This window comes from Oncorhynchus masou, chromosome 8, assembly GCF_036934945.1.
Source record: "Oncorhynchus masou masou isolate Uvic2021 chromosome 8, UVic_Omas_1.1, whole genome shotgun sequence".
Classification (NCBI taxonomy): Eukaryota; Metazoa; Chordata; class Actinopteri; order Salmoniformes; family Salmonidae; genus Oncorhynchus; species Oncorhynchus masou.
The window spans coordinates 35,788,767-35,813,174 of NC_088219.1; the positions used below are offsets into that span (position 1 = coordinate 35,788,767).

Below are 24,408 nucleotides of genomic sequence, written 5' to 3' on the forward strand. Positions count from 1 at the left end.
CTGCTGGATTACCTCCCAGAGTTCATAGCATTTTAATTCATGTTCACTGACTTCTGATGATCTGTGAATAGCGGACTTCTATCGTTTCTTTGTACATCAGATCAGATGTGTTCTTTGATGCATGGCAATACAAAGGAATGTCCTCCTGCTGACATTCTGCAGTCTGACTCACTGCTCCAGAAATAGAGAACGTAGATATCCCAGCACATCTGGCCTAGAAATTGAGCACTTAGACATCACAGCACATCTGACTGCCATTACTCTCACAGGAGGAATAACTCTGTAACTCCGTGGCCCCTAGACTCAGTAGTCCGAGCATGAGTTGGGGTCATACTAAATGTATTACTGTAACTGTAGGTCACTTTCGGTACAAGTCTATGATGAATGAACAGTAACAAACATATTTCTTTGTTATGAGAGTATATCGACCAATGCAAAGCTGTAGGTTCTTTCTCGTTCAATGTTTCTATTCGGAACCCAGAGAACTCTGAAGGAATGAACTGCAACTCACCGCTATGTCCCGACCCACCTTTGGGAACCTTCATGTATACTTCATGTATTTTTGGGGGGGAAATTCACTTTCAGCTCACACTCTCCTTTCCACAATTTCTCTCTCTTTTTTCTCTCTCCCTTTCTCTCCTGTTTTCTGCTTAAGAGCAGAGTAGGCGAGAGAGATAGGTCCTGACATCTCCTGTATGACTTGGAGGCATGTGAAGCTGAGCTGGGTTGTTTTGGTGTGTGTGTGTCTGTGTGTGTGTGTGTGTGTGTGTGTGTGTGTGTGTGTGTGTGTGTGTGTGTGTGTGTGTGTGTGTGTGTGTGTGTGTGTGTGTGTGTGTGTGTGTGTGTGTGTGTGTGTGTGTGTGTGTGTGTGTGTGCAGTCTTTTAGCAAGTCTGCTGAAGCACTTATATCCAACCACACAATGTGGGTACATTCTTAAAGATGGAATGAGTTTTCCTCTCCAATAAATCTTTTCATGTGTAAATACTGTAGTTTTTCCGGAACACATTGAACATGTTGACCTAGCTGGATAAAATGGATTCACTATTTTGTCTTTCTGTGCAAATGCCTTGTCAATTTTTTGAGTCTAAACATTCTTTTTTTAAATTCTCATTACTATTCTTCTCTTTTCTTTTCTCTTTTCTCTTTTCTTTTCTCTTTTCCTTGTCAACTTTTGTCAACTTTTGAGTCTAAACATTTTTTTATTTTTTATTCTCATTACTATTCTTCTCTTTTCTTTCTCCCTCTATCTCTCCTCCTCTGGAATGTGAAGTGTGGAAGGCTCCTCCCCGGTGTTTAGTGAAGAGAGGGAGAGGGGGATAGACGGAGAGGAGAGGGGATAAGAGAAGAATGCCTACGGAGGAGCGAGAGAGAGAGGAACAGACGGGAGCCAGGAGGTGTGCTGTGTAGCTGCTTCTGAGACTCCAGACTCCTGCATGCATCTGCGGTTCCTTTCCTTGGTCTCTGCCAGGAGGCTGCTTAAAAACCCTGAGCCCACAGCTATATCTTCCTCTCTCTGACACACCCCCAAACAGGACTAAGTTCTATACACATCTGCACACCAACTTTTTCACCACAGCCTTCTACGAACCAAAACGTTCTACACACCAAAGATTTCAACAATATTTTCTTCAGTCTCCAGGCTTTTAGAGACTCGTCAAGCTTTTAGAGACTCTTCAAGCTCTTAGAGACTCTTCAAGACAGACTGACTCCGGCTGAGACGTCTTCTAAACCTGTGGACTGTTGGATGGTCTATTGTTGTCGTCTAGCACATGCAGGTCATCTGTTAGCTGACTACTCTGACTGGTCTGTGTGAGAGACTGTGGGTGGCCTGAGGATTTTGTGCGTCACTAAAACATTAGTTGGCCTATTTGGTCTGCAACCTTGCCTTTGTTTCGTTGGTACAACCCAGAGTGACTGAGGAATCTTCTCCTGCACGGCAGATAAGGCCTTTTTAGAGCTGGGGTCAGGTTGCACTGCGAGTCCTGGTTCTGAGCGTAGGAAGAAGATGAGGGGTGCAGTGTTGAGTTTGTGGGTGTCTCTGGTCCTGTGCTGCTGGGTTCTGGGCTGGGCTGGAGGTGTAGCGGGACAGGACACTGCACGTGTCCAGACACAGGTGAGACAGACTGGACCTGTGGCACGTGGGAGAGAGGTGGAGGAAAACAGGGAGGAGGTTATGATGGACGACCCTGGCGTGGAGGTGGAGGAGAGCAAACCAAAGAAGAAGAAATCTCCAGAGGAGGTCGAGGAAGGTAAGAGGTGGCTCCTTCAGGTCTTCTTCTTCTTCTTTTTTTGTCCTCTTTTTCTCCTTGACTGTATCTTCCTGGTGGTCCATCAACCAGCAATCCCTGTAACAACCTCTTGGGAACAAACTTACCAAAGACTTGGCCCAGTTTTCCCCTTGTTGCGTCTTGTTCACAAACATGCGTGGAGACAGAGGCATTGGCAGAGACGATCCTGGTCCAGTAGAGCTCCCAGCGGAATGATTCCCACACACTCCTCTCTGAAACACGTGTGCATGGAGCCAACCAACGTGGTGTGTCTCATCCAAACCCAACACGCCTGATGCTGTCGGCTCTGAGAGAGGAGGGTAACGGAGCTGTAGCACTTTTCTATAATGTTGTTTCTCTATAGTTTAGATATGTAATAATAGTATTGAACAATGTGTGGGAACACGAGTCGTTCCTTAAGCCTCTTACTGTCAAAAATTACTCACAATTTCGCACAGGCAGTGGGAAACATCCCAGTTCAGCAGTGTGCATGTGTGTGTGTGTGTGTGTGTGTGTGTGTGTTTGCATGTGTAGATGGCAAACACATCTGGTCTGTCTCATGGAAGAAGCAGGGTGGTAAGGGGTACGTGGTGGTAAGGGGTAGAAGCAGAGTGGTAAGGGGTGGTTCAGTGGGTTTCCTTTCCATCCCTTCATCACCCTTCTTTTTATAACCCTTCTCTCTTTACCTTCGTCTTTACCCCGCCCCCCCCCCTCCATCCTCTCTACACTCTCCATTTCGTGGGGAAAACACACAGTTAGTTATCTGTCAACAATATGTTTTCAGTGAGACTGTTAATGTCTCGACTCCGTAGTGCAGTTTATCTTTATTATCCACAAATGATCTCCGAAGACCAATTTTCTAAGAGGCATGCATACATATACATACAGTTTACTTAAAAAGTTTTACAAGTTTGTGTTGTAGTGGGGAAGACTCCCTACTGTGGATTTCACCGGTTAGTAACCATGTGGTGTTTGGCTGATGCAGAATTGTGCTCACTCTCAGCCTGAAGAAAGTGTATGTTTCCGAGGATACAGTATTTTCAACCTAACTTCCGTTTCCCCTGAGAAACGGATCTGGGGACTCCGCTCAGTTGTCTTTTCACGCTTTCTGCATTAGGTTAGGTTGTGACTAAGTGTGTTGTTGCGTGTGTGTCTGCATGCATGCCTGTGTGCGTATGTGTGGCTAACACTACAGTAATTCAAGGATGAGGGAGAGGGTTACTGTCATATGCACTTACTTAGCGGTCTGACAGCATTTTCGTGGCAGAACCAACACATCTTGGGTTTCACACTTTACATCATTTATCTGAGAGAAAATATTGCATTGTCTGATTGAATACATTATAACATCTTTCTGCATACCCAGGCCATCAATTTCCAGAATACTTTTGTGTAACATACAAAAACATCTTCACAGTACGAAGAGAGAATTTATGACTGGGCCCAGTTATAACAATGGAATTGATGTTTAATGTGTGCACTATTACATTTTCCACTGCAAAGCCACAACTCTACTAGTTCTTTCCAAATCCATTCCGGGCGGTTAGAATTAGGCTACATTTTTTTTTTTAAAGGCTGAGTTTGCAGAACCGGGAACCACTGAGGGATCTTTCATTTGGTTGTGTTGCAGGGAGATACAATTATGAACAAAAACTGCTTGATTTATGCATTTAACTTGTCATAAAATGGCATGATTCACAGTGCCAAAGACGTCTCACAGGGATCCAGGAGTGCTTCCTTGTTTCTACCTTCAGATAGCAACGTATCTTAATGGGAGAAAAAAACAGCCTTCTTCAGGCTTGAGTTCTCACTTATTTCTCACCCTATTACCAGCCTGTTCAACCTCTCTTTCATATCGTCTGAGATCCCCAAGGATTGGAAAGCTGCCGCAGTCATCCCCCTCTTCAAAGGGGGAGACACCCTGGACCCAAACTGTTACAGACCTATATCCATCCTGCCCTGCCTATCTAAGGTCTTCGAAAGCCAAGTCAACAAACAGGTCACTGACCATCTCGAATCCCACCGTACCTTCTCCGCTGTGCAATCTGGTTTCCGAGCCGGTCACGGGTGCACCTCAGCCACACTCAAGGTACTAAACGATATCATAACCGCCATCGATAAAAGACAGTACTGTGCAGCCGTCTTCATCGACCTTGCCAAGGCTTTCGACTCTGTCAATCACCATATTCTTATCGGCAGACTCAGTAGCCTCGGTTTTTCAGATGACTGCCTTGCCTGGTTCACCAATTACTTTGCAGACAGAGTTTAGTGTGTCAAATCGGAGGGCATGCTGTCCAGTCCTCTGGCAGTCTCTATGGGGGTGCCACAGGGTTCAATTCTCGGGCCGACTCTTTTCTCTGTATATATCAATGATGTTGCTCTTGCTGCGGGCGATTCCCTGATCCACCTCTCCGCAGACGACACCATTCTATATACTTCCGGCCCGTCCTTGGACACTGTGCTATATAACCTCCAAACGAGCTTCAATGCCATACAACACTCCTTTCGTGGCCTCCAACTGCTCTTAAACACTAGTAAAACCAAATGCATGCTTTTTAACCGATCGCTGCCTGCACCCGCATGCCCGACGAGCATCACCACCCTGGATGGTTCCGACCTTGAATATGTGGACACCTATAAGTACCTAGGTGTCTGGCTAGACTGTAAACTCTCCTTCTAGACTCATATCAAACATCTCCAATCGAAAATCAAATCAAGAGTCGGCTTTCTATTCCGCAACAAAGCCTCCTTCACTCACGCCGCCAAACTTACCCTAGTAAAACTGACTATCCTACCGATCCTCGACTTCGGCGATGTCATCTACAAAATTGCTTCCAACACTCTACTCAGCAAACTGGATGCAGTTTATCACAGTGCCATCCGTTTTGTCACTAAAGCACCTTATACCACCCACCACTGCAACTTGTATGCTCTAGTCGGCTGGCCCTCGCTACATATTCGTCGCCAGACCCACTGGCTCCAGGTCATCTACAAGTCCATGCTAGGTAAAGCTCCGCCTTATCTCAGTTCACTGGTCACGATGGCAACACCCATCCATAGCACGCGCTCCAGCAGGTGTATCTCACTGATCATCCCTAAAGCCAACACCTCATTTGGCCGCCTTTCGTTCCAGTACTCTGCTGCCTGTGACTGGAACGAATTGCAAAAATCCCTGAAGTTGGAGACTTTTATCTCCCTCACCAACTTCAAACATGTGCTATCCGAGCAGCTAACCGATCGCTGCAGCTGTACATAGTCTATTGGTAAATAGCCCACCCATTTTCACCTACCTCATCCCCACACTGTTTTTATTTATTTACTTTTCTGCTCTTTTGCACACCAGTATCTCTACCTGTACATGACCATCTGATCATTTATCACTCCAGTGCTAATCTGCAAAATTGTAATTATTCGCCTACCTCCTCATGCCTTTTGCACACAATGTATATAGACTCGCCTTTTTTGTACTGTGTTATTGACTTGTTAATTATTTACTCCATGTGTAACTCTGTGTTGTCTGTTCACACTGCTAAGCTTTATCTTGGCCAGGTCGCAGTTGCAAATGAGAACTTGTTCTCAACTAGCCTACCTGGTTAAATAAAGGTGAAAAAAAAAATATTCATTGGTTAACAGCACTTGAGGAAAATCCTTACCTACCAATAAAATGTTAGTGGAAAAGGTGAGTAGACAGAGAAAGAGCAGACAGTTTCCTGGGCAGTGTGTTTAGCTGGCCTGTGTGTGTGTGTGAGGATGTTGACATTTACATTTCAGACAGCTAGGTAATGCTGTGATCATGGAACCATAACAGAGCTGCAGGAGCAGGTCTACTGAAATCTACTGGGGAGAAAACAAGCACTTCTTTGTGTGTTACAGTCCTGTGTCTGTCTGCTAGTCTGGGGATAGTTATGCTACTACTCTGTGTATTACAGTCCTGTGTCTGTCTGCTAGTCTGGGGATAGTTATGCTACTACTCTGTGTATTACAGTCCTGTGTCTGTCTGTTAGTCTGGGGATAGTTATGCTACTACTCTGTGTATTACAGTCCTGTGTCTGTCTGCTAGTCTGGGGATAGTTATGCTACTACTCTGTGTATTACAGTCCTGTGTCTGTCTGCTAGTCTGGGGATAGTTATGCTACTACTCTGTGTATTACAGTCCTGTGTCTGTCTGCTAGTCTGGGGATAGTTATGCTACTACTCTGTGTATTACAGTCCTGTGTCTGTCTGCTAGTCTGGGGATAGTTATGCTACTACTCTGTGTATTACAGTCCTGTGTCTGTCTGTTAGTCTGGGGATAGTTATGCTACTACTCTGTGTATTACAGTCCTGTGTCTGTCTTCTAGTCTGGGGATAGTTATGCTACTACTCTGTGTATTACAGTCCTGTGTCTGTCTGCTAGTATGGGGATAGTTATGCTACTACTCTGTGTATTACAGTCCTGTGTCTGTCTGCTAGTCTGGGGATAGTTATGCTACTACTCTGTGTATTACAGTCCTGTGTCTGTCTTCTAGTCTGGGGATAGTTATGCTACTACTCTGTGTATTACAGTCCTGTGTCTGTCTGCTAGTCTGGGGATAGTTATGCTACTACTCTGTGTATTACAGTCCTGTGTCTGTCTGCTAGTCTGGGGATAGTTATGCTACTACTTTGTGTATTACAGTCCTGTGTCTGTCTTCTAGTCTGGGGATAGTTATGCTACTACTCTGTGTATTACAGTCCTGTGTCTGTCTGCTAGTATGGGGATAGTTATGCTACTACTCTGTGTATTACAGTCCTGTGTCTGTCTGCTAGTATGGGGATAGTTATGCTACTACTCTGTGTATTACAGTCCTGTGTCTGTCTGCTAGTCTGGGGATAGTTATGCTACTACTCTGTGTATTACAGTCCTGTGTCTGTCTGCTAGTCTGGGGATAGTTATGCTACTACTCTGTGTATTACAGTCCTGTGTCTGTCTGCTAGTCTGGGGATAGTTATGCTACTACTCTGTGTATTACAGTCCTGTGTCTGTCTGCTAGTCTGGGGATAGTTATGCTACTACTCTGTGTATTACAGTCCTGTGTCTGTCTGCTAGTATGGGGATAGTTATGCTACTGCTCTGTCTGTTACAGTCCTGTGTCTGTCTTCTAGTCTGAGGGCAATTGCATGGATGGCAATGGTTGACTACTCTCTTTCCACAGCTGCAGTGTCTCTGAGTATGCAAGTCTCTGAACACTTTTGAATACAAACTAGTTTTTTTTTAAAGTTTGCTAACCATAAGTAAACTGCTTTTAAATCATTATATGAAATAGTAGTATTTCACAATACTTTCCTGGGTGAGCACTGTAGCTCTACAACTCAACTTCTTGCTTGGTGCGGAGACTGAAGTGTAAATGATTACACCTTTAATGAAGCATTATCCACAAGCCACAACGAACCAACCAGGAACAGTTGGACAGCTGTCGACACTCAGAGAGTTGAAGGACCGTCAACGCGGTGGGTTTGAGCTTGGCCAGCTGGCTGCCTGGCCTGCAAACCAAAACAAAGCAGTGACCTGGCTGACCCTGTCTGTCCGTACAAGGGCTCAGCATCATTGCTGAACCCTTGAACCCTGTGGGAGAGGGAGAATGTGTTCAGTCCTGTCCTTCAGGAAATAGGAAAGAGAAGAGAGGGAAAGAGAGGGCAAAGGGATATCTGTGGAGAGATTTCTCTCTCTCTCTCTCTCTCTCTCTTGCTGTAGCTAGTGGTCCCGTCTTCTGTTCCAACCTTTTAGTCTCTTTCTCTAATTTTCTGGATGGAGCTAGGGTGTAGTAGTGGTGGTGGTCATTTTTTATTAAATGCTTTTTCTCACACTCTCTCTTTCTCTTCAGCCAGGGCAAAGAAAGCTGCAGAGAGGGAGGCCAAAGCCAAGAAGCAGAAAGCCCCCAAGGCACCGAAAGCCACCAAGGCACCCAAGAAGCCCAAGGCTACCAAGGCACCTAAAGCCACCAAGGCACCTAAAGCCACCAAGGCACCCAAGAAGCCCAAGGCTACCAAGGCACCTAAAGCCACCAAGGCACTCAAGGTCACCAAGCCCAAAGCTACGAAGGACTCCAAGACGACTGGAAGGAAGGACGAGGTGGTGGAGCCAGTGGCCAAAAGACCCACTCTGGAGGAAGAGGAGGAGAAACTGCTGATTGAGCTGGGCTGGGATAGATGTACTTATACAGAGGCTTTAATAATAATGTGACAGATGTATATTTGATATATACAGGGCTTTTCTAAGGACCCCAAAATGCTTTACAATATTACGTTAGTCTTTTAATGGGCTGTATGTTTCAGTAGACAATATAGTCTTTTAATGCAGTGTGTTGGTTTGTGACTGAGTAGAACGGTTGGTGACTTAACAGAACTGTCTCTGCAGTGATTCCACCTGTGACTCCCAAGGAGCCCCAAGAGCCAGGCCAGGGTAAGAGATGGTTTGATATCAGACAATGGGATCACACATGAGAAATCAGCTTATCTCTGTGCTATGAGCTGGTTCTTTTCACGCGAGACCTTTGAAAACGGCAGGTCACGTTCATGTAAACGTTTCAGTGTAATCTCATTCATTTTCAATGTGCAGGTGTTGTAGCCAATAGTTCTCTGTTGACTCTGCGTTGGGGTTTGTGTGTGTGTTGTTTCTGCCCAGTGGACAGGAGACCCTCGGGGCCCACACCACCCTCTGCTGGCTCCAAGACCCTGACAGAGCATGACCAAGATTACTGGGATGCCAAGCGTGCGTCTGACATGACTCAACAGTCACTTTCAATCCAATCTTCTCTGTTTTGACGCATGAGTTCAGCTTGACAGAGATTATGATCATACGTCATCTATGAGAAATTGCAAAAAAAGCAAGACACTAATATTGTCAAACGCCTAATGTTCGTGACAGTTGAGAGGAAACACTTTCACGTAGAGAAAACTGTTGTTGTTCAGCCCTCTAAGACATCTAAACGTCTGTTTACAGCTGACAGAGAGAGGACCACCACTGAGGTCATTATGTACATACCAGGTAACAGCCAATCCCGTCACGTAACAAATTACAGTACTAGTTTCAATCGTTTATTTTGCATCTATTTAACACGCACACAAATAAATGTATTTTTCTTTCAGAGGAAACCACCGTACCGCCCATGCCCTGGTACGAAGAGTATGATTATGCAGATTGTAGGTACACCACCTGCCTGTCTGGTTATTTATCATGCTCTGTAAGAGCACTCCCCTCTGTAACGTCCAACCTCTGCTCTCTCCACAGTGGCAGCTAAGAAGCTAGAGGAGGAGGCAGAGAAAGCTCGCAAGGAGAAGGAGGAGAAAGGTCTGAATCCCTTTGAATCTTTCTGCCAGGAAGAACCCTGTAGATCTGTCCCTTTTAGGACACCCTTATGTGTTAATTCCTCACTTAGGCGACTGGGTTGTTTATGGGACAAGGTATGTTATATCCTGTGGATTGCGACAGTGTCAATATCGGGGAGTGGAAGGAGAGAAGAGTCAATCGCCATGTGGCTGTTGGAGAGAGAATGGGGTGGATTGAGAAAGAGAGAAAGGGGAGAGGAAGGGAGAGCGATAAGGAAAAGAATGGGGTTTTTCAAAACAACTGCTGTCACATGTTGGCGCCCTGGGCCTCAGTATCAGTGAGACAGACAAGGGGGGAAGGATGATGAGAGGGAAGAAGGGAGGGAGGGTAGGAGGGGGGTTGGGGTTCATTTTGAGTGTGTGCAGAGCAGGCGGAGAGATTTCAAGTGTACATTTGATGATGTAAAGTGGAGTTAAATTCACCACTCGGTGTAGGCCTATCAGGATAGTTTCATAGAGTAAACTGAGCCATCTGTTTTTGAGAATATGCAGGGAGGGTTATTGGAGGGTAATGGAATGGCAGTAACTGCGCAGTGCTATACCGGCAGCACATATGAGAGGACAGTATTTGATGCTTGCTGAGCTGGAGAGTAATGGCGGTGTCTTGCACCACAGTGGAGCGGCTGAGGAAGATGTGGGAAGAGGAAGAGGAGGAGAGGCTGAGGCAGATCCCGTTACACGCCGAGTCCAAGAGTAAGAAAATCACCTCAATACCGGTTTTCATAATCATATTCACCAATGATCAGCTTCAACTTTACTTGAACCCCTAACCCTATACTCCCAAACCTTCCCTACAGTAAATGTCTCAGTCACAGTATTTGATATGTGAGTGTTTATCTGTCGCAGTTAGATACTGTTGGAATGCTGGCCTGTTTTCTTCTGTTTCCTGTAATAAACTTGTTTTCTCCCCAATCAGCCTTCTGGTCCGGCCAGAAATAGATGTTTACTGTACAGTCAGACTAGGAGACGACGAGCCTGTTCTCTCTTTATCTCACCGTCTCTTTCTCTTCCAAGTACCAGATCTGAGACTCGTGTTATGGCCTCCGAGACCTCATAAAAAGGAAAAAGAATGCTATGAGAAAGCAAAAACGTTTTGCAGCACTTGAAAACAACCATTCACTTATAGCCTTTTCAGAATTAAAAAAAAAGCATTGTGTGTGGTTGTGGGTGAGTGTGCGTGCGTGCGTGTGTGTGTTTGTGTAAGATGTGGTCAGTATTGGACTGTGTTTTTAGCCTGTTGCTCTTGACGACTACAGACCATAACATTTAGCATGGCTGACTGGACTGTTTTGGTGTGTGTCCCATTAGTTTTCAGTTGTTTTGTTTTGTTTTCCCAGAATGCCCTCCTCTAGGCCTGGAGTCCCATCGTGTTGATGATGACCAGCTGCTGGCCTCGTCTCAGTCTCACCACGGCTTCTCAGCTCAGAGAGGCAGGCTCAACATGCAGGTACACAGAGTACACTATAGTATAGAGATACACAGTACTACACCATAGTATTGCCTTGTCTCAGTCTCACCACGATTTCTCTGCTTAGAGGGGCAGACTCCACATGCAGGTACACACTGTATTGTATAACATATACTACATAACATACACACCATAGTACTGCAGATATACTTAGAATACTACATACTGGACACCAAATAAAATAAAATGTTATTGGTCACATACACGTGTTTAGCAGATGTTATTGCAGGTGTAGTAAAATGCTTGTGTTTCTAGCTCCAACAGTGCAGAAGTATCTAACAATTCATACCAATACACACAAATCTAAAAGTAAAAGAATGGAATTAATAAATATATAAATGTTAGATTGAGCAATGTCGGAGTGGCATTGACTAAAATACAGTTAATACATATGAGATTAATAAAGCAGTAATGGAAACATGATCAAAGTGACCAGTGTTCCATTATTAAAGTGGCAATGTCTATGTATATAGAGCAGCAGCCTCGAAGATGCAGGGTTGAGTAACTGGGTGGTGCCGGCGAGTGATGGCTATTTAACAGTCTGATGGCCTTGAGATAGAAGCTGTTTTTCAGTCTCTAGGTCCCAGCTTTGATGCACCTGTACTGACGTTGCCTTAAAGATAATAGCGGGGTGAACAGGCTGTGGCTCGGGTGGTTGATGTCCTTGATGATATTTTTGGTCTTCCTGTGCTGTAGGTGTCAGGCAGTGTGCCCCCGGTGATGTGCCGCATCACCCTCTGGAGATCCCAGTGGTTGTGGGTGGTGCAGTTGCCGTGCCAGGCGGTGATACAGCCCAACAGGATGCTCACAATTGTGCATCAGTAAAAGTTTGTGAGGGTCTTACAGGCCAAGCCAAATTTCTTTTGCGCCTTCTTCACCACACTGTCTGTGTGGGTAGTCCATTTCAGACTGTCAGTGATGTGTACGCGGAGGAACTTGAAGCTTTCCACCTTCTCCACTTCGGTCCCATCGATGTGGATAGGGGCTTGCTCCCTCTGCTGTTTCCATTGTTGGTAATCAGTCCTACTGCTGTTGTGTATTCTACAAACCTGATGATTGAGTTGGAGGCGTGCGTGGCCAAGCAGTCATGGGTGAACAGGGAGTACAGGAGGGGGCTGAGCACGCACCCTTGTGGGGCCCCTGTGATGAGGATCAGCAAAGTGGAGGTGTTGTTTCCTACCTTCACTACCTGGGGGTAGTTCGTCAGGAAGTCCTGGACCCAGTTGCACAAGGCGGGGTGCAGACCCAGGGCCCCGAGCTTAATGATGAGCTTGTAGGGTACTGTGGTGTTGAAGGCTGTGCTATAGTCAATGAACAGCATTCGTACGCAGGTATTCCTGTTGTCCAAATGGGATAGAGCAGTGTGATGCTGATTGCATTGTCTGTGGATCTATTGTGTCGAATTGAAGTGGGTCTAGGGTGTCATGTAAGGTAGAAATTATATGATCATTAACTAGCCTCTCAAAGCACTTCATGATGACAGAAGTGAGTGTAGTCATTTCGTTCAGTGACCTTTGCTTTCTTGGGTACAGGAACAATGGTGGCCATCTTGAATCATGTGTGGACAGCAGACTGGGATAGGGGGAGATTGAATATATCCTTAAACACTCCAGCCAGCTGGTCTGCTCTCGGCCGGCAGCCTTACGAGGGTTAACACGCTTAAATGTCTTACTCACATCGGCCACGGAGATCGAGAGCCCACAGTCCTTGGGTGCAGGCTGCGTCGGTGGCACTGTGCTATCCTCAAAGCGGGTGAAAAGGGTGTTTAGCTTGTCTGAGAGCAAGACGGTGTCTGCGACGTGGCTGGTTTTCCCTTTGTAGTCTGTGGTTGTCTGTAGACCCTCCCATACGTATCCTGTCTGAGCCATTGAAATTGCGATTCCACTTAGTCTCTGTACTGACGTTTTGCCTGTTTGATTGCCTTACGGAGGGAATAATTACAATGTTTGTATTCAACCATATTATCAGTCACCTTGCCATTGTTTAATGTGATGGTTCATGCTTTCAGTTTTGCGCAAATTCTGCCATCTATCCATGTTTTCTGCTTTGGGTAGATTTTAATAGTCACAGTGGGAAAAACATCCCCTATAGACTTCCTGATGAACTCAGTCACCGTGTCTATGTATAAGTCAATGTTATTCTCAAAGGCTACCCGGAACATATCCCAGTCCGCGTGATCAAAACAATCTTGAAGCATGGATTCTGATTGGTCAGACCAGCGCTGAATAGACCTTAGCATGGGTACTTCCTATTTGAGTTTCTGCCTATAGGAGGGAAGGAGTAAAATGGAGTTCGGATCTGATTTGCTGAAGGGAGGGCGGGGGAGGGCCTTGTAGGCATTTCGAAAGGGGGAGTATTTAACCAGAGCGAGTACTAGAGCAAAAGTGTTGATAGAACTTTGGTAGTGTTTTCCTAAAATGTTCATTCTTAAAATCCCCAGCTACAATAAATGTGGCCTCAGGATATGTGGTTTCCAGTTTGCATTATGTCCAGTGTAGGTCCTTGAGGGCTGTCGTGGAATCGGCTGGAGGGGAATATACACGGCAGTGACTATAACCAAAGAGAATTCTCTTGGGAAGTAATACGGTCTGCATTTGATTAGAGGTATTCCTGGTTGAGGTATTCTAGGTCGGGTGAACAAAAGGACTTGAGTTTCTGTATGTTATCACAATCACACCATGAGTAGTTAAAATAATCATGAAACATACAGCACCGCCCTTGTTCTTCCCCAAGGAGTTCTTTATTCCTGTCTGTACGATGTACTGAGAACCCAGCTGGCTGTATGAACGGGAACAGTATATTCCGAGAGAGCCATGATTCTGTGAAAGAGAGTATGTTACAGTCCCTGATGTCTCTCTGGAAGGAGATCCTCGCCCTGAGCTCGTTTACTTTATTGTCCAGAGACTGAACATTAGCAAGTAATATACTTGGAAGTGGTGGATGGTGTGCACGCTTCCTGAGTTGGACTAGAAGTCCACTCTGAATACTTGTTCTCTGCTGGCGGCGTCTTGGAGCAGCTTCTGGGATAAGTTCAATTGCCCTGGAGGGTACGAACAAAGGATCCAATTTGGTAAAGTCATATTCCTGGTCGTAATGCTGATGAGTTACCGTCGCTCTGATATCCAAAAGTTATTTCCGGCTGTATGCAAAAACACACAAAAAACGCTCTGGGCTAAAAATGTAAGAAATAACACAAAATACTAAGTATTGCAAATTTGCATAGGAGCTAGACGCAGAGCTGCCATGTCTGTCGGCACCATCTTGCCACCATAGTACTGGAAAATGGGCTCCCCCTCTAGAGACAGGTTCCTCTCATGGTTCATTCCTACCTAGGGAGCTTTTCCTTCCAACTATTTCCTCAGATCTTAAGAGGATGCTGCATGATTGACCAGTTGAGGGGATAATTTTGTCTCCCCAGAGTTCCGGTGATGATGATGGTGTGTATGGGGGTGCGTGGTGCGCAGAGCCAGAGGAGAATAACCACTGGTTTGAGGTGGACGCTCGCAGAGAGGTGGAGTTCACTGGAGTCATTGTACAGGGCAGGAATTCAGACACAGTGTAAGTCCTGCTGTCCGGGGTCACTGCACTGTTCACACAGCCAGGGCCAGTTGGAATCCCCATTAGCCTGCACAATTGATTTGAAATGAACAACACATGAAATGAATACAAACCAAACACCATTCACATCAATGTTTTTTTATCCATTAGATAAGCAAAATGCTGCAAAACTGATTATAGGGAAAAAGTAATAGGAAATTGAATATTTCCTGTGGAATCAACTGGCACTTTGAATGTTAAAGATTACACAATTTTGGCTATTCGTATGACTTATAAAGTCTCTTTCTCTCTCTCTTCCTGTATTTCAGAGAAGATTTTGTGTCCACGTTCCACGTGTCCTTCAGTAACGACAGTCGTGATTGGACGGTGCTCCACGATGGCTATGCGGAGTGGGTGAGTAACCTCTTAAGATTGGTTAGTGCAGCTGCCAATTTATTATCTCAACTTTCCTCCTCTCTAATCTTTCCCCTCTCCATCCCTCCAGTTGTTCTATGGCAATGTGGATAGGGACACGCCAGTGATGGTGCAGTTTGATTGGCCAATTGTGGCACGTTATATCCGTATCCTACCCCAGAGCTGGAACGGTAGCTTGTGTCTCAGAGCTGAGGTCATGGCCTGCCAACTGCCAAGTGAGTACAATACAATGCATAACCCCATCACCTCAGTGAAAACATCCCCTCCAAAAACTCCAGAACCTCATCACGTCCCTAACTCCATCACCTCATAACCTATAAAAGGATCATAATCACGCCCACAACCATCCCCGTTACTCTCCCATATGAATTCCACCACATGCTTCCAATGTTGTTCCTCCCTTCACTCCCCGCAGGCAGCTTCCGTAGTGAGAATGAGGTCCACCCCACAGACGACCTGGACTACAGACACCACAACTATAAGGACATGAGACAGGTGAGTCTAAAATGAGTGGGGCACAGGTGGGTATGTCAGGTGAGATAGCCACTGTCCCTCTTTCATCTCTCCCTCATCCCTCTCTCTCTATCCTCCTCTCCCACTCTCTCCTCCTGCTCCATCTCCCCCTCCATCATGCCCACCTAACACATCACTCTCCTCTCTCCCTCCATCTTCCCATATCTCCCACCTCCCTTCTCTCTCCCCCCTCCCTCTCTCCATCCCAGATGATGAAGGTGATAAATGAGGAGTGTCCTAACATCACAAGGATCTATAACATTGGGAAGAGTTCTGCTGGCCTGAAGATGTATGCCATGGAGATCTCTGACAACCCCGGGGAACACCAGACAGGTGTGTGTGTGTGAGAGTAATTGGTGAGCCATACAGCAACGGACCTCGCACACATACTAAGTGATCACAAAACACTGTCACATAAAGACATCTTACTCAACAGGTGAGCCGGAGTTTCGCTACACGGCAGGTCTCCATGGCAACGAGGCTCTGGGGCGGGAGCTGCTCCTCCTGCTGATGCAATTCATGTGTAAGGAGTACAATGACGACAACCCCCGAGTGCGCCGCCTGGTGGAGGGTGTGAGAATACACCTGGTTCCCTCACTCAACCCAGACGCCTACGAACTGGCTTACGAGATGGTGAGGGACCTGGGCTCATTCCAGAAAGATGCTCCAACAAGGGATATATATGTTTTAATTGATGAAACGGGAACCAATGTAACATTACATAATGTTCTTTCCATATCCTATTTCTCTCCCCATAGGTCCCAAACTGCCTGCTCTAAGAAGTGTATTTGTAATAATCTCTCCAATAGAGATGGCATTTTCTCACCTCTCCTCTCTCATCTCCAGGGCTCTGAGATGGGGAACTGGGGTCTGGGCCACTGGACGGAGGAGGGATACGATATCTTCCAGAACTTCCCGGACCTCAACAGTGTTCTGTGGGGGGCAGAGGACAGGGGCTGGGTCCCACGCATTGTACCCAATCACCACATCCCACTCCCAGAGAACTTCCTCAATGGCTCTGTGAGTGTTTGGGCTCGAGACGTTGTTGTTTCTGTTATTGATTTTGTACTGTTCAATTTCCAATTACACTAGTCTCTATTTTCTCTCTCGCTTTGTCTCACTCTTTCTCTCTCTCACAATTTCCAATTATACTAGTTTGAATGTCTGGGGTGACATCTCTATTTTCTCTCTCTCTCTCTCTTTTTGTAGGTTGCCCTGGAGACCAAAGCTGTCATTAACTGGATGGAGCGGACCCCATTTGTGTTGGGAGCCAATTTACAGGGGGGAGAAAAAGTAGTGGCTTACCCGTTTGATATGCAGCGGCCTCCAAGGGCTGCAGGGGTGGGTTTCGGTTGTGACTGAAATAAGACAAAGCAGGAAAAGTAGTATCCTACATCGGGAATCTTTATCTAAGGAAATTCAGACGTACCCATAGATTTATATCTGCACAAGGACCCAAGAGAATAGGATCCCATTTCCAGCCCTGCTATCTTCTATTACATTAACATAATCTGATTCCTGTGTCTTTCAACAGACGTTGGGGTCTCGGCGTGGGTCTCGGCCCGGTATGGACCATGAGATGAACGAGGAGACGTGGGCCCGGATGCAGCGTCAGAACGGGGACGCGCTACGGGAGACGGCAGACGACACCATGTTCCGCTGGCTGGCCATGTCGTACGCCCACAGCCACTTGACCATGACAGAGACCCAGCGGGGCTCCTGCCACACCGACGACATCTCTGGGGGACAGGGCATCATCAACAGGGCCAGCTGGAAGCCTGTGGTGGGGAGTGAGTGTCAATGGGGACGGGGAAAGACGTGAAGAGTGGAGGAGAGGCGAGAGAAGAGAGGAGTCTGAAGGAAGGGCGCGGGAGAGAGATAGGGAGAAAAAAAAGGAGAGAGAGTATCAAGGCTCAGGAGAAGACCCAAATGCAGTCAGTTTCGAGGTAACAAAAGTTTATTACAAAAACAGTGGGGCAGGCAAATGACAGATCAAGGGCAGACAGAGGTCAGTAATCCAGAGCAGAGTCCAAAAGGTACAGAACAGCAGGTAGGCTCAGGGCAGGCAGAGGTCAGTAATCCAGAGCAGAGTCCAAAAGGTACAGAACAGCAGGTAGGCTCAGGGCAGGCAGAGGTCAGTAATCCAGAGCAGAGTCCAAAAGGTACAGAACAGCAGGTAGGCTCAGGGCAGGCAGAGGTCAGTAATCCAGAGCAGAGTCCAAAAGGTACAGAACAGCAGGTAGGCTCAGGGCAGGCAGAGGTCAGTAATCCAGAGCAGAGTCCAAAAGGTACAGAACAGCAGGTAGGCTCAGGGCAGGCAGAGGTCAGTAATCCAGAGCAGAGTCCAAAAGGTACAGAACAGCAGGTAGGCTCAGGGCAGGCAGAGGTCAGTAATCCAGAGCAGAGTCCAAAAGGTACAGAACAGCAGGTAGGCTCAGGGCAGGCAGAGGTCAGTAATCCAGAGCAGAGTCCAAAAGGTACAGAACAGCAGGTAGGCTCAGGGCAGGCAGAGGTCAGTAATCCAGAGCAGAGTCCAAAAGGTGCAGAACAGCAGGTAGGCTCAGGGCAGGCAGAATGGTCAAAACCGGGAAAACAGGAACTAGAGCAAGACAGGAGCATGGGGGAAAACGCTGGTATGCTTGACAAAACAAAACGAACTGGTAACAGAGAACACAGGTATAAATACACTGGGGATAATGGGGAAGATGTGCCACACCTGGAGGTGGGTGGAGACAAGCACAAAGACGGGTGAAACATATCAGGGTGTGATAGAGAGAGGAAGAAATAAGTATGAAGACTCAGGTTAAAGAGAGATGGAGTTTCTTAACACTGTCTGCTTCTCTCTATCTCATGTTTTATACTTCCCTCATGATTTAAACCCCCAGGTATGAATGACTTCAGCTACCTGCACACTAACTGCTTTGAGCTGTCCGTCTTCTTGGGCTGTGACAAGTTTCCGCACGAGAGTGAGCTGCCTTTGGAGTGGGAGAACAACCGAGAGGCACTACTGTCCTTCATAGAACAGGTCAGAATACACACTACAAAGACAACATCAATTAATGTTTAATATTATCTGTTTTTCTAATGCATTTTACTGTGCCTTTTGTTACTTTGTTATTTTATAAACATTTGGTATTTTATTAGGATCCCCATTAGCTGTTGCAAAAGCAGCAGCTACTCTTCCTGGGGTCCACACAAAACATGAAACATAATACAGAACATCATTAGACAACAGCTCAAGGACAGAACTACATACATTTTTAAAAAGGCACACGTAGCCTACATATCAATGCATACACAAAATATCTAGGTCAAATAGGGGAGAGGCGTTGTGCTGCGAGGTGTTACTTTTTCTGTTTTTTGAAACCAGGTTTGCTGTTTATTTGAGCCATATGAGATGGAAGAAAGTTCCATGCAATAAAGTCTCTATATAATACTGTACATTTCTTGAATTCGTTCTGGATTTGGGGACTGTGAAAAGACCCCTGGTGGCATGTCTGGTGGGATAAGTGTGTGTGTGTGTGTCAGAGCTATGTGTAAGTTGACTATGCAAACAATTTGGGATTTTCAACACATTGTTTCTTATAAAAAGAAGTGATGCAGTCAGTCTCTCCTCAACTCTTAGCCTGGAGAGACTGGCAGTATAGTATTAATATCAGCCCTCTGATTACAATGAAGAGCAAAACGTGCCGCTCTGTTCTGGGCCAGCTGCAGCTTAACTAGGTCTTTCCTTGCAGCACTGGACCACACGACTGGACAATAATCAAGGATAGACAAAACTAGAGCCTGCAGAACTTGCTTTTTGGAGTGTGGTGTCAAAAAAGCAGAGCATCTCTTTATTACGGACAGACCTCTCCCCATCTTTGCAACCATTGAATCTATATGTTTTGACCATGACAGTTTACAATCTAATTTAACGGCAAGTAATTCAGTCTCTTCAACTTGTTCAACAGCCACACCATTCATTATCAGATTCAGCTGAGGTCCAGCACTTAAAGAATGATTTGTACCTAATACAATGTTCTTAGTTTTAGAGATGTTCAGGACCAGTTTATTACTGGCCACCCATTCCAAAACAGACTGCAACTTTTTGTTAAGGGTTTCAGTGACTTCATTAGCTGTGGTTGCTGATGCATATATGGTTGAATCATCAGCATACATGGACACACATGCTTTGTTTAATGCCAGTGGCAGGTCATTGGTAAAAATAGAAAAGAGTAGAGGGCCTAGAGAGCTGCCCTGCGGTATCCCACACTTTCCATGTTTGACATTAGAGACGCTTCCAATTAAAGAAAATCCTTTGAGTTCTATTAGATAGATTGCCACCATATCGTGGATTCAGAGCTGAGGTTGAAAGGCCATAGCACTTAAGTTTTTTCAACAACAGGTTATGGTCAATAATATCAAAGGCTGCACTGAAGTCTAACAGTACAGCACCCACAATCTTCTTATTATCAATTTGTTTCAACCAATCATCACTCATTTGTGTCAGTGCAGTACATGTTGAGTGCCCATCTCAAAAAGCATGCTGAAAGTCTGTTGTTAATTTGTTTACAGAGAAATAGCATTGAATTTGGTCAAACACAATTTCTTCCAAGTTTGCTAAGAGCTGGCAGCAAGCTGATAGGTCTGTTAGAACTAGTAAAGGCCGCTTTACCACTCTTGGGTAGCAGAATTACTTTGGCTTCCTCCAAGGCCCGAGGACAAAGACTTTCCTTTAGGCTCAGATTCAAAATATGACAGATAGGAGTGGCTATAGAGTCAGCCACCATCCTCAGTAGCTTTTCATCTAAGTTGTCAATGCCAGTCATTATTGATCAATAACAATAAGTTTTCTACCTTTCCCTCACTAACTTTACAAAATTCAAACTTGCACTGCTTTTCTTTCATTATTAGTTTTTTATGCATAAATATAAATGCTCACCGTTTGTCGTGGGCATTTCCTGCCTAAGTTTGCCAATTAAATAATCATTAAAATAATTGGCAACATCAAATGGTTTTGTGATGAATAAGCCACCTGATTCGATGAAAGACGGAGTTGAAATGTCTTTCTGCCCATCATTTCATTTAAAAGTACTCAAGTTTCTTTTCCATCGTTCTTTATATCGTTGATCTTGGCTTCATAATAAAGTTTCTTCTTTTTGTTGAGTTGAGTCACAATTTCTCAATTTGCAGTAAGCCAGCCAGACTTATTAGCCACTCCTTTTGCACATCTCTTTCAACCATACAGTTGTTCAATTCCTCATCAATGGAGTCTTAACAGTTCTAACAATCATTTTCTTAACAGGTGCATGTTTATCACTAATTGGAAGAAGCAATTTCATAAATTCATCAAGTGCAGCATCTGGATGCTCCTCATTAATCACATCAGACCAACAAATATTTTTAACATCATCCACATGAGTCACGGCAATATCTTCTGTATGATCTCTTATACACAATTTTAGGCCCAGCTGTTGGAACTTTGGCATTTCTGGACATAGCCACTATATTGTGATCACTGCATCCAATGGGTATGGATACAGCTTTAGTATCAATCACATTTTTACATGTGGGTGATCTTGTTCCTGTAGTGTTTGTAAACACCCTGGTAGGTTGATTAATAACCTGAACCAGATTACAGGCACTGGTTACAGTAAGAAGCTTCCACTTGAGAGGACAGCTTGATGAAAACCAGTCAATATTCAGGTCCCCAAGAAAGTAAGAGTGGCAGGTGGCCTAGTGGTTACGAATGTTGGGCCAATAACCGAAAGGTTGCTGGATCAAATCCCTGAGCTGACAAGGTAAAACTGTTGTTTTGCCCCTGAGCAAGGCAGTAACCCACTGGTGCTGAAGACGTGGATGTTGATTAGGGCAGCGCCCCGCACCTTTGATTCAAAGGGGTTGGTTTAAATGCGGAAGATACATTTCAGTTGAAGTCTTTTAGTTGTACAACTGACCAGGAATCCCCCTTTCCCTATATGCCACTGAGTAAATGCTGTACTTGATTGAATTGCGCCCAGTGATGTCATCTGAGCGTTGAGCCATGATAGAGGTTGTTTCCTGTGCCAGGTGCATCGTGGGATAAAGGGTATAGTGAGGGACATGGAGGGCAATCCTCTGGCCAACGCCACCATCTCTGTGGAAGGTATCAAGCACGACGTCAAGACTGGTAAACCTGCATTTACACACACAGCATATTGCAGAGGAAGACCAAAGACAAATGTACATGGGTAGTTCCTTCCAAAATTATATTTCTGGTCTTTCTCCCCCCCCCCAGCTGCAGCCGGAGACTACTGGCGGTTGTTGAACCCTGGGGAGTACCGTGTGATGGCCCGCGCCGAAGGCCACACTCCCCAGACCCGGCTGTGCATGGTGGGCTACGACTCCGGGGCCACCCCCTGCAGCTTCACCCTGGCCAAGTCCAACTGGGATCGCATCAAGCAGATCATGGACCTCCACGGCAAGAGGCCAATACGGCTTGTCACCAAGGCACCACCCCAGGCAGGAAGTGACATCAGTGGTGGAGCCGTTGGCAGCATGAACACCACAAAGACGGACACCGGTGGCAGAGCAGCCGACTCACAGAATGCGCAGAACCTCCGCCGCTTACGGCTGATGCGCCTGCGCCAGCTGCGCCTGCGGAGACTCAGGGCCAACCTCTCCACCACCACGACCGTTGCCACCACGACCACCACACCGGCCCCCACGACGACGGCGGAGCTGGTGACCGAGAGCACTACTTCTTGGTATGACTCGTGGTTCCCTGTGGAGAGTTCGTACACAGAGCCCACGCAGGCAGAGATCCTCACGGAAATCCAGGAGTCAGAGCCCACACAGGACTACATCTTTGATTACAAGTTTGATGATTACTAAATTGAATTGCTAAAGTAACAAATTACAGTTTGTAAATACACAATCATAGCTAAAAGGCATTATTCAAATTGTGGGAAATAAAAAACAAATATAATTCCGTCTCGTGCTGAAAGACAATATTGTAACTGCATTTTTTGTAGCACTTTTTATATTAAAAGAATAATACTTATTTGGTGCTCTTCTATTAATGTCTCATGATGGTTTTACATTTATTCTGATATATTTTTGTGACGCACACACATTGATCAGAGAAGTCAAAGGCATGCTAACGGTATTATTTACTCAGGCAAGCCTACTCTGAGGTATCTAGCCTTGCTATTATGTTGAGGGTCAATTTGACCCATTTCCACTATGAGTCGTCTAAAATACCAGTTAACCTCTCTTTTTCGCCATGAAATTAAATTACTTTTCCTCATTTAGGGTCATGAACCTTCACTTCAAAATGTGGACACACTGATGTTTTGTGGAATGTTTGTCTAGATTGTGTATAAAAACATGATGTCGGAGGTCATTTTGACCAGGAGGCTTTCATGTGTACAGATAAATCCAAAATAAACAAGTGTCTTTGATGTATTTTGTTTTGACTGGTTCTGGTTGCAATTTTATAATTATGTTTGGGTGAAAAGGAGCTTTCCCCAAGCTTCTCCTTCTCAGTGCGAGAGCAGCTGATCTCTGACACAGACGGTCAAAAATGAGCTCCGAAAGATGTTCAGTCCATGAAGCCTTATCACAAATTCTGGACTGTGACAGTGAAATAGAAGAAGAGGTTTCGGGCATTTCAGAGATGGAGGACAATGCTGTCGATGATCCAGACTGAATGTATCTTTGGTGAAGAGGATTCCGAGATGATATCTTCCATACCATCCCCTCCATCAGATGAGAGAGAGAACAACAGCCATCATCCAGAGAAGGGAGGACATAGAAGTCTAAAGATGGTAATACTGAATGTTCACCGTCACCACGACGAAATCAAGGTAGACTGTCAGCTTCCAATGTAATCAGAGTTGATCCAGGGCCTACACGATTTGCTGTCACTCGAGTCCATGATGCTCTTTTTTACCCCAAGCAATAGAGAAGATTGTACTGGACATGACCAACTTGGGGGGAGCCGTGTGTTTCAAGAGAACTGGAAGCCACTGGATCGGATTGACTTGCAGGCGGACATTGGATTGCTGATATTAGCTGGAGTGTACAAGTCAAACGGAGAAGCGAAGGGCCAGCCTGTGGGATGAAGAAAATGGAAAGCCAATATTCCGGGCAACAATTTCTCCGCAAGAATTCCACATCATTTCTCGGGCGATTCGCTTTGATAACCGTGATACTAGACCCGGTCGACGTGAGAGAGACAAACCAGCTGCAATCAGAGATGTATGGGATAAATGGGTGGGATAAATGGGTGGACATTTTACCGTTACTGTACAATCCTGGTCCTCACGTTACAATGGATGAACGATTTGTTCCATTCTCCCACGCACCACAGGTCGTCTGTCTCACCTGTGTCTGGACACGTGCAGTGTCCTGTCCCTCTACACCTCCAGCCCAGAACCCAGCAGCACAGGACCAGAGACACCCACAAACTCAACACTGCACCCCTCATCTTCTTCCTACCCTCAGAACCAGGACTCGCAGTGCAACCTGACCCCAGCTCTAAAAAGGCCTTATCTACCGTGCAGGAGAAGATTCCTCAGTCACTCTGGGTTGCACCAACGAAACAAAGGCAAGGTTGCAGACCAAATAGGCCAACTAATGTTTTAGTAACTCACAAAATCCTCAGGCCACCCACAGTCTCTCACACAGACCAGTCAGAGTAGTCAGCTAACAGATGACCTGCATGTGCTAGACGACAACAATAGACCATCCAACAGTCCACAGGTTTAGAAGACGTCTCAGCCGGAGTCAGTCTGTCTTGAAGAGTCTCTAAGAGCTTGAAGAGTCTCTAAAAGCTTGACGAGTCTCTAAAAGCCTGGAGACTGAAGAAAATATTG

At 45.6% G+C, this 24,408-nt stretch overlaps 1 protein-coding gene across 1 annotated transcript; it reads left to right on the forward strand.

Annotated features, from left to right (window-relative positions):
- Positions 1-1,308: 1,308 nt before the first annotated feature.
- On the forward strand, positions 1,309-22,592 carry LOC135544575 (inactive carboxypeptidase-like protein X2). Its single transcript, XM_064972297.1, has 21 exons — positions 1,309-2,250; positions 8,112-8,438; positions 8,645-8,689; positions 8,912-8,998; positions 9,230-9,274; positions 9,376-9,429; positions 9,518-9,577; positions 10,231-10,308; positions 10,953-11,062; positions 14,502-14,641; positions 14,950-15,034; positions 15,126-15,270; positions 15,471-15,550; positions 15,778-15,901; positions 16,005-16,201; positions 16,415-16,588; positions 16,778-16,909; positions 17,103-17,358; positions 18,454-18,593; positions 21,620-21,719; positions 21,828-22,592. The coding sequence occupies exons 1-21, from the start codon at positions 2,007-2,009 to the stop codon at positions 22,421-22,423; spliced, it is 3,219 nt and encodes a 1,072-aa protein (XP_064828369.1). The 5' UTR covers positions 1,309-2,006; the 3' UTR covers positions 22,424-22,592.
- The last annotated feature ends 1,816 nt before the right edge of the window (positions 22,593-24,408 follow it).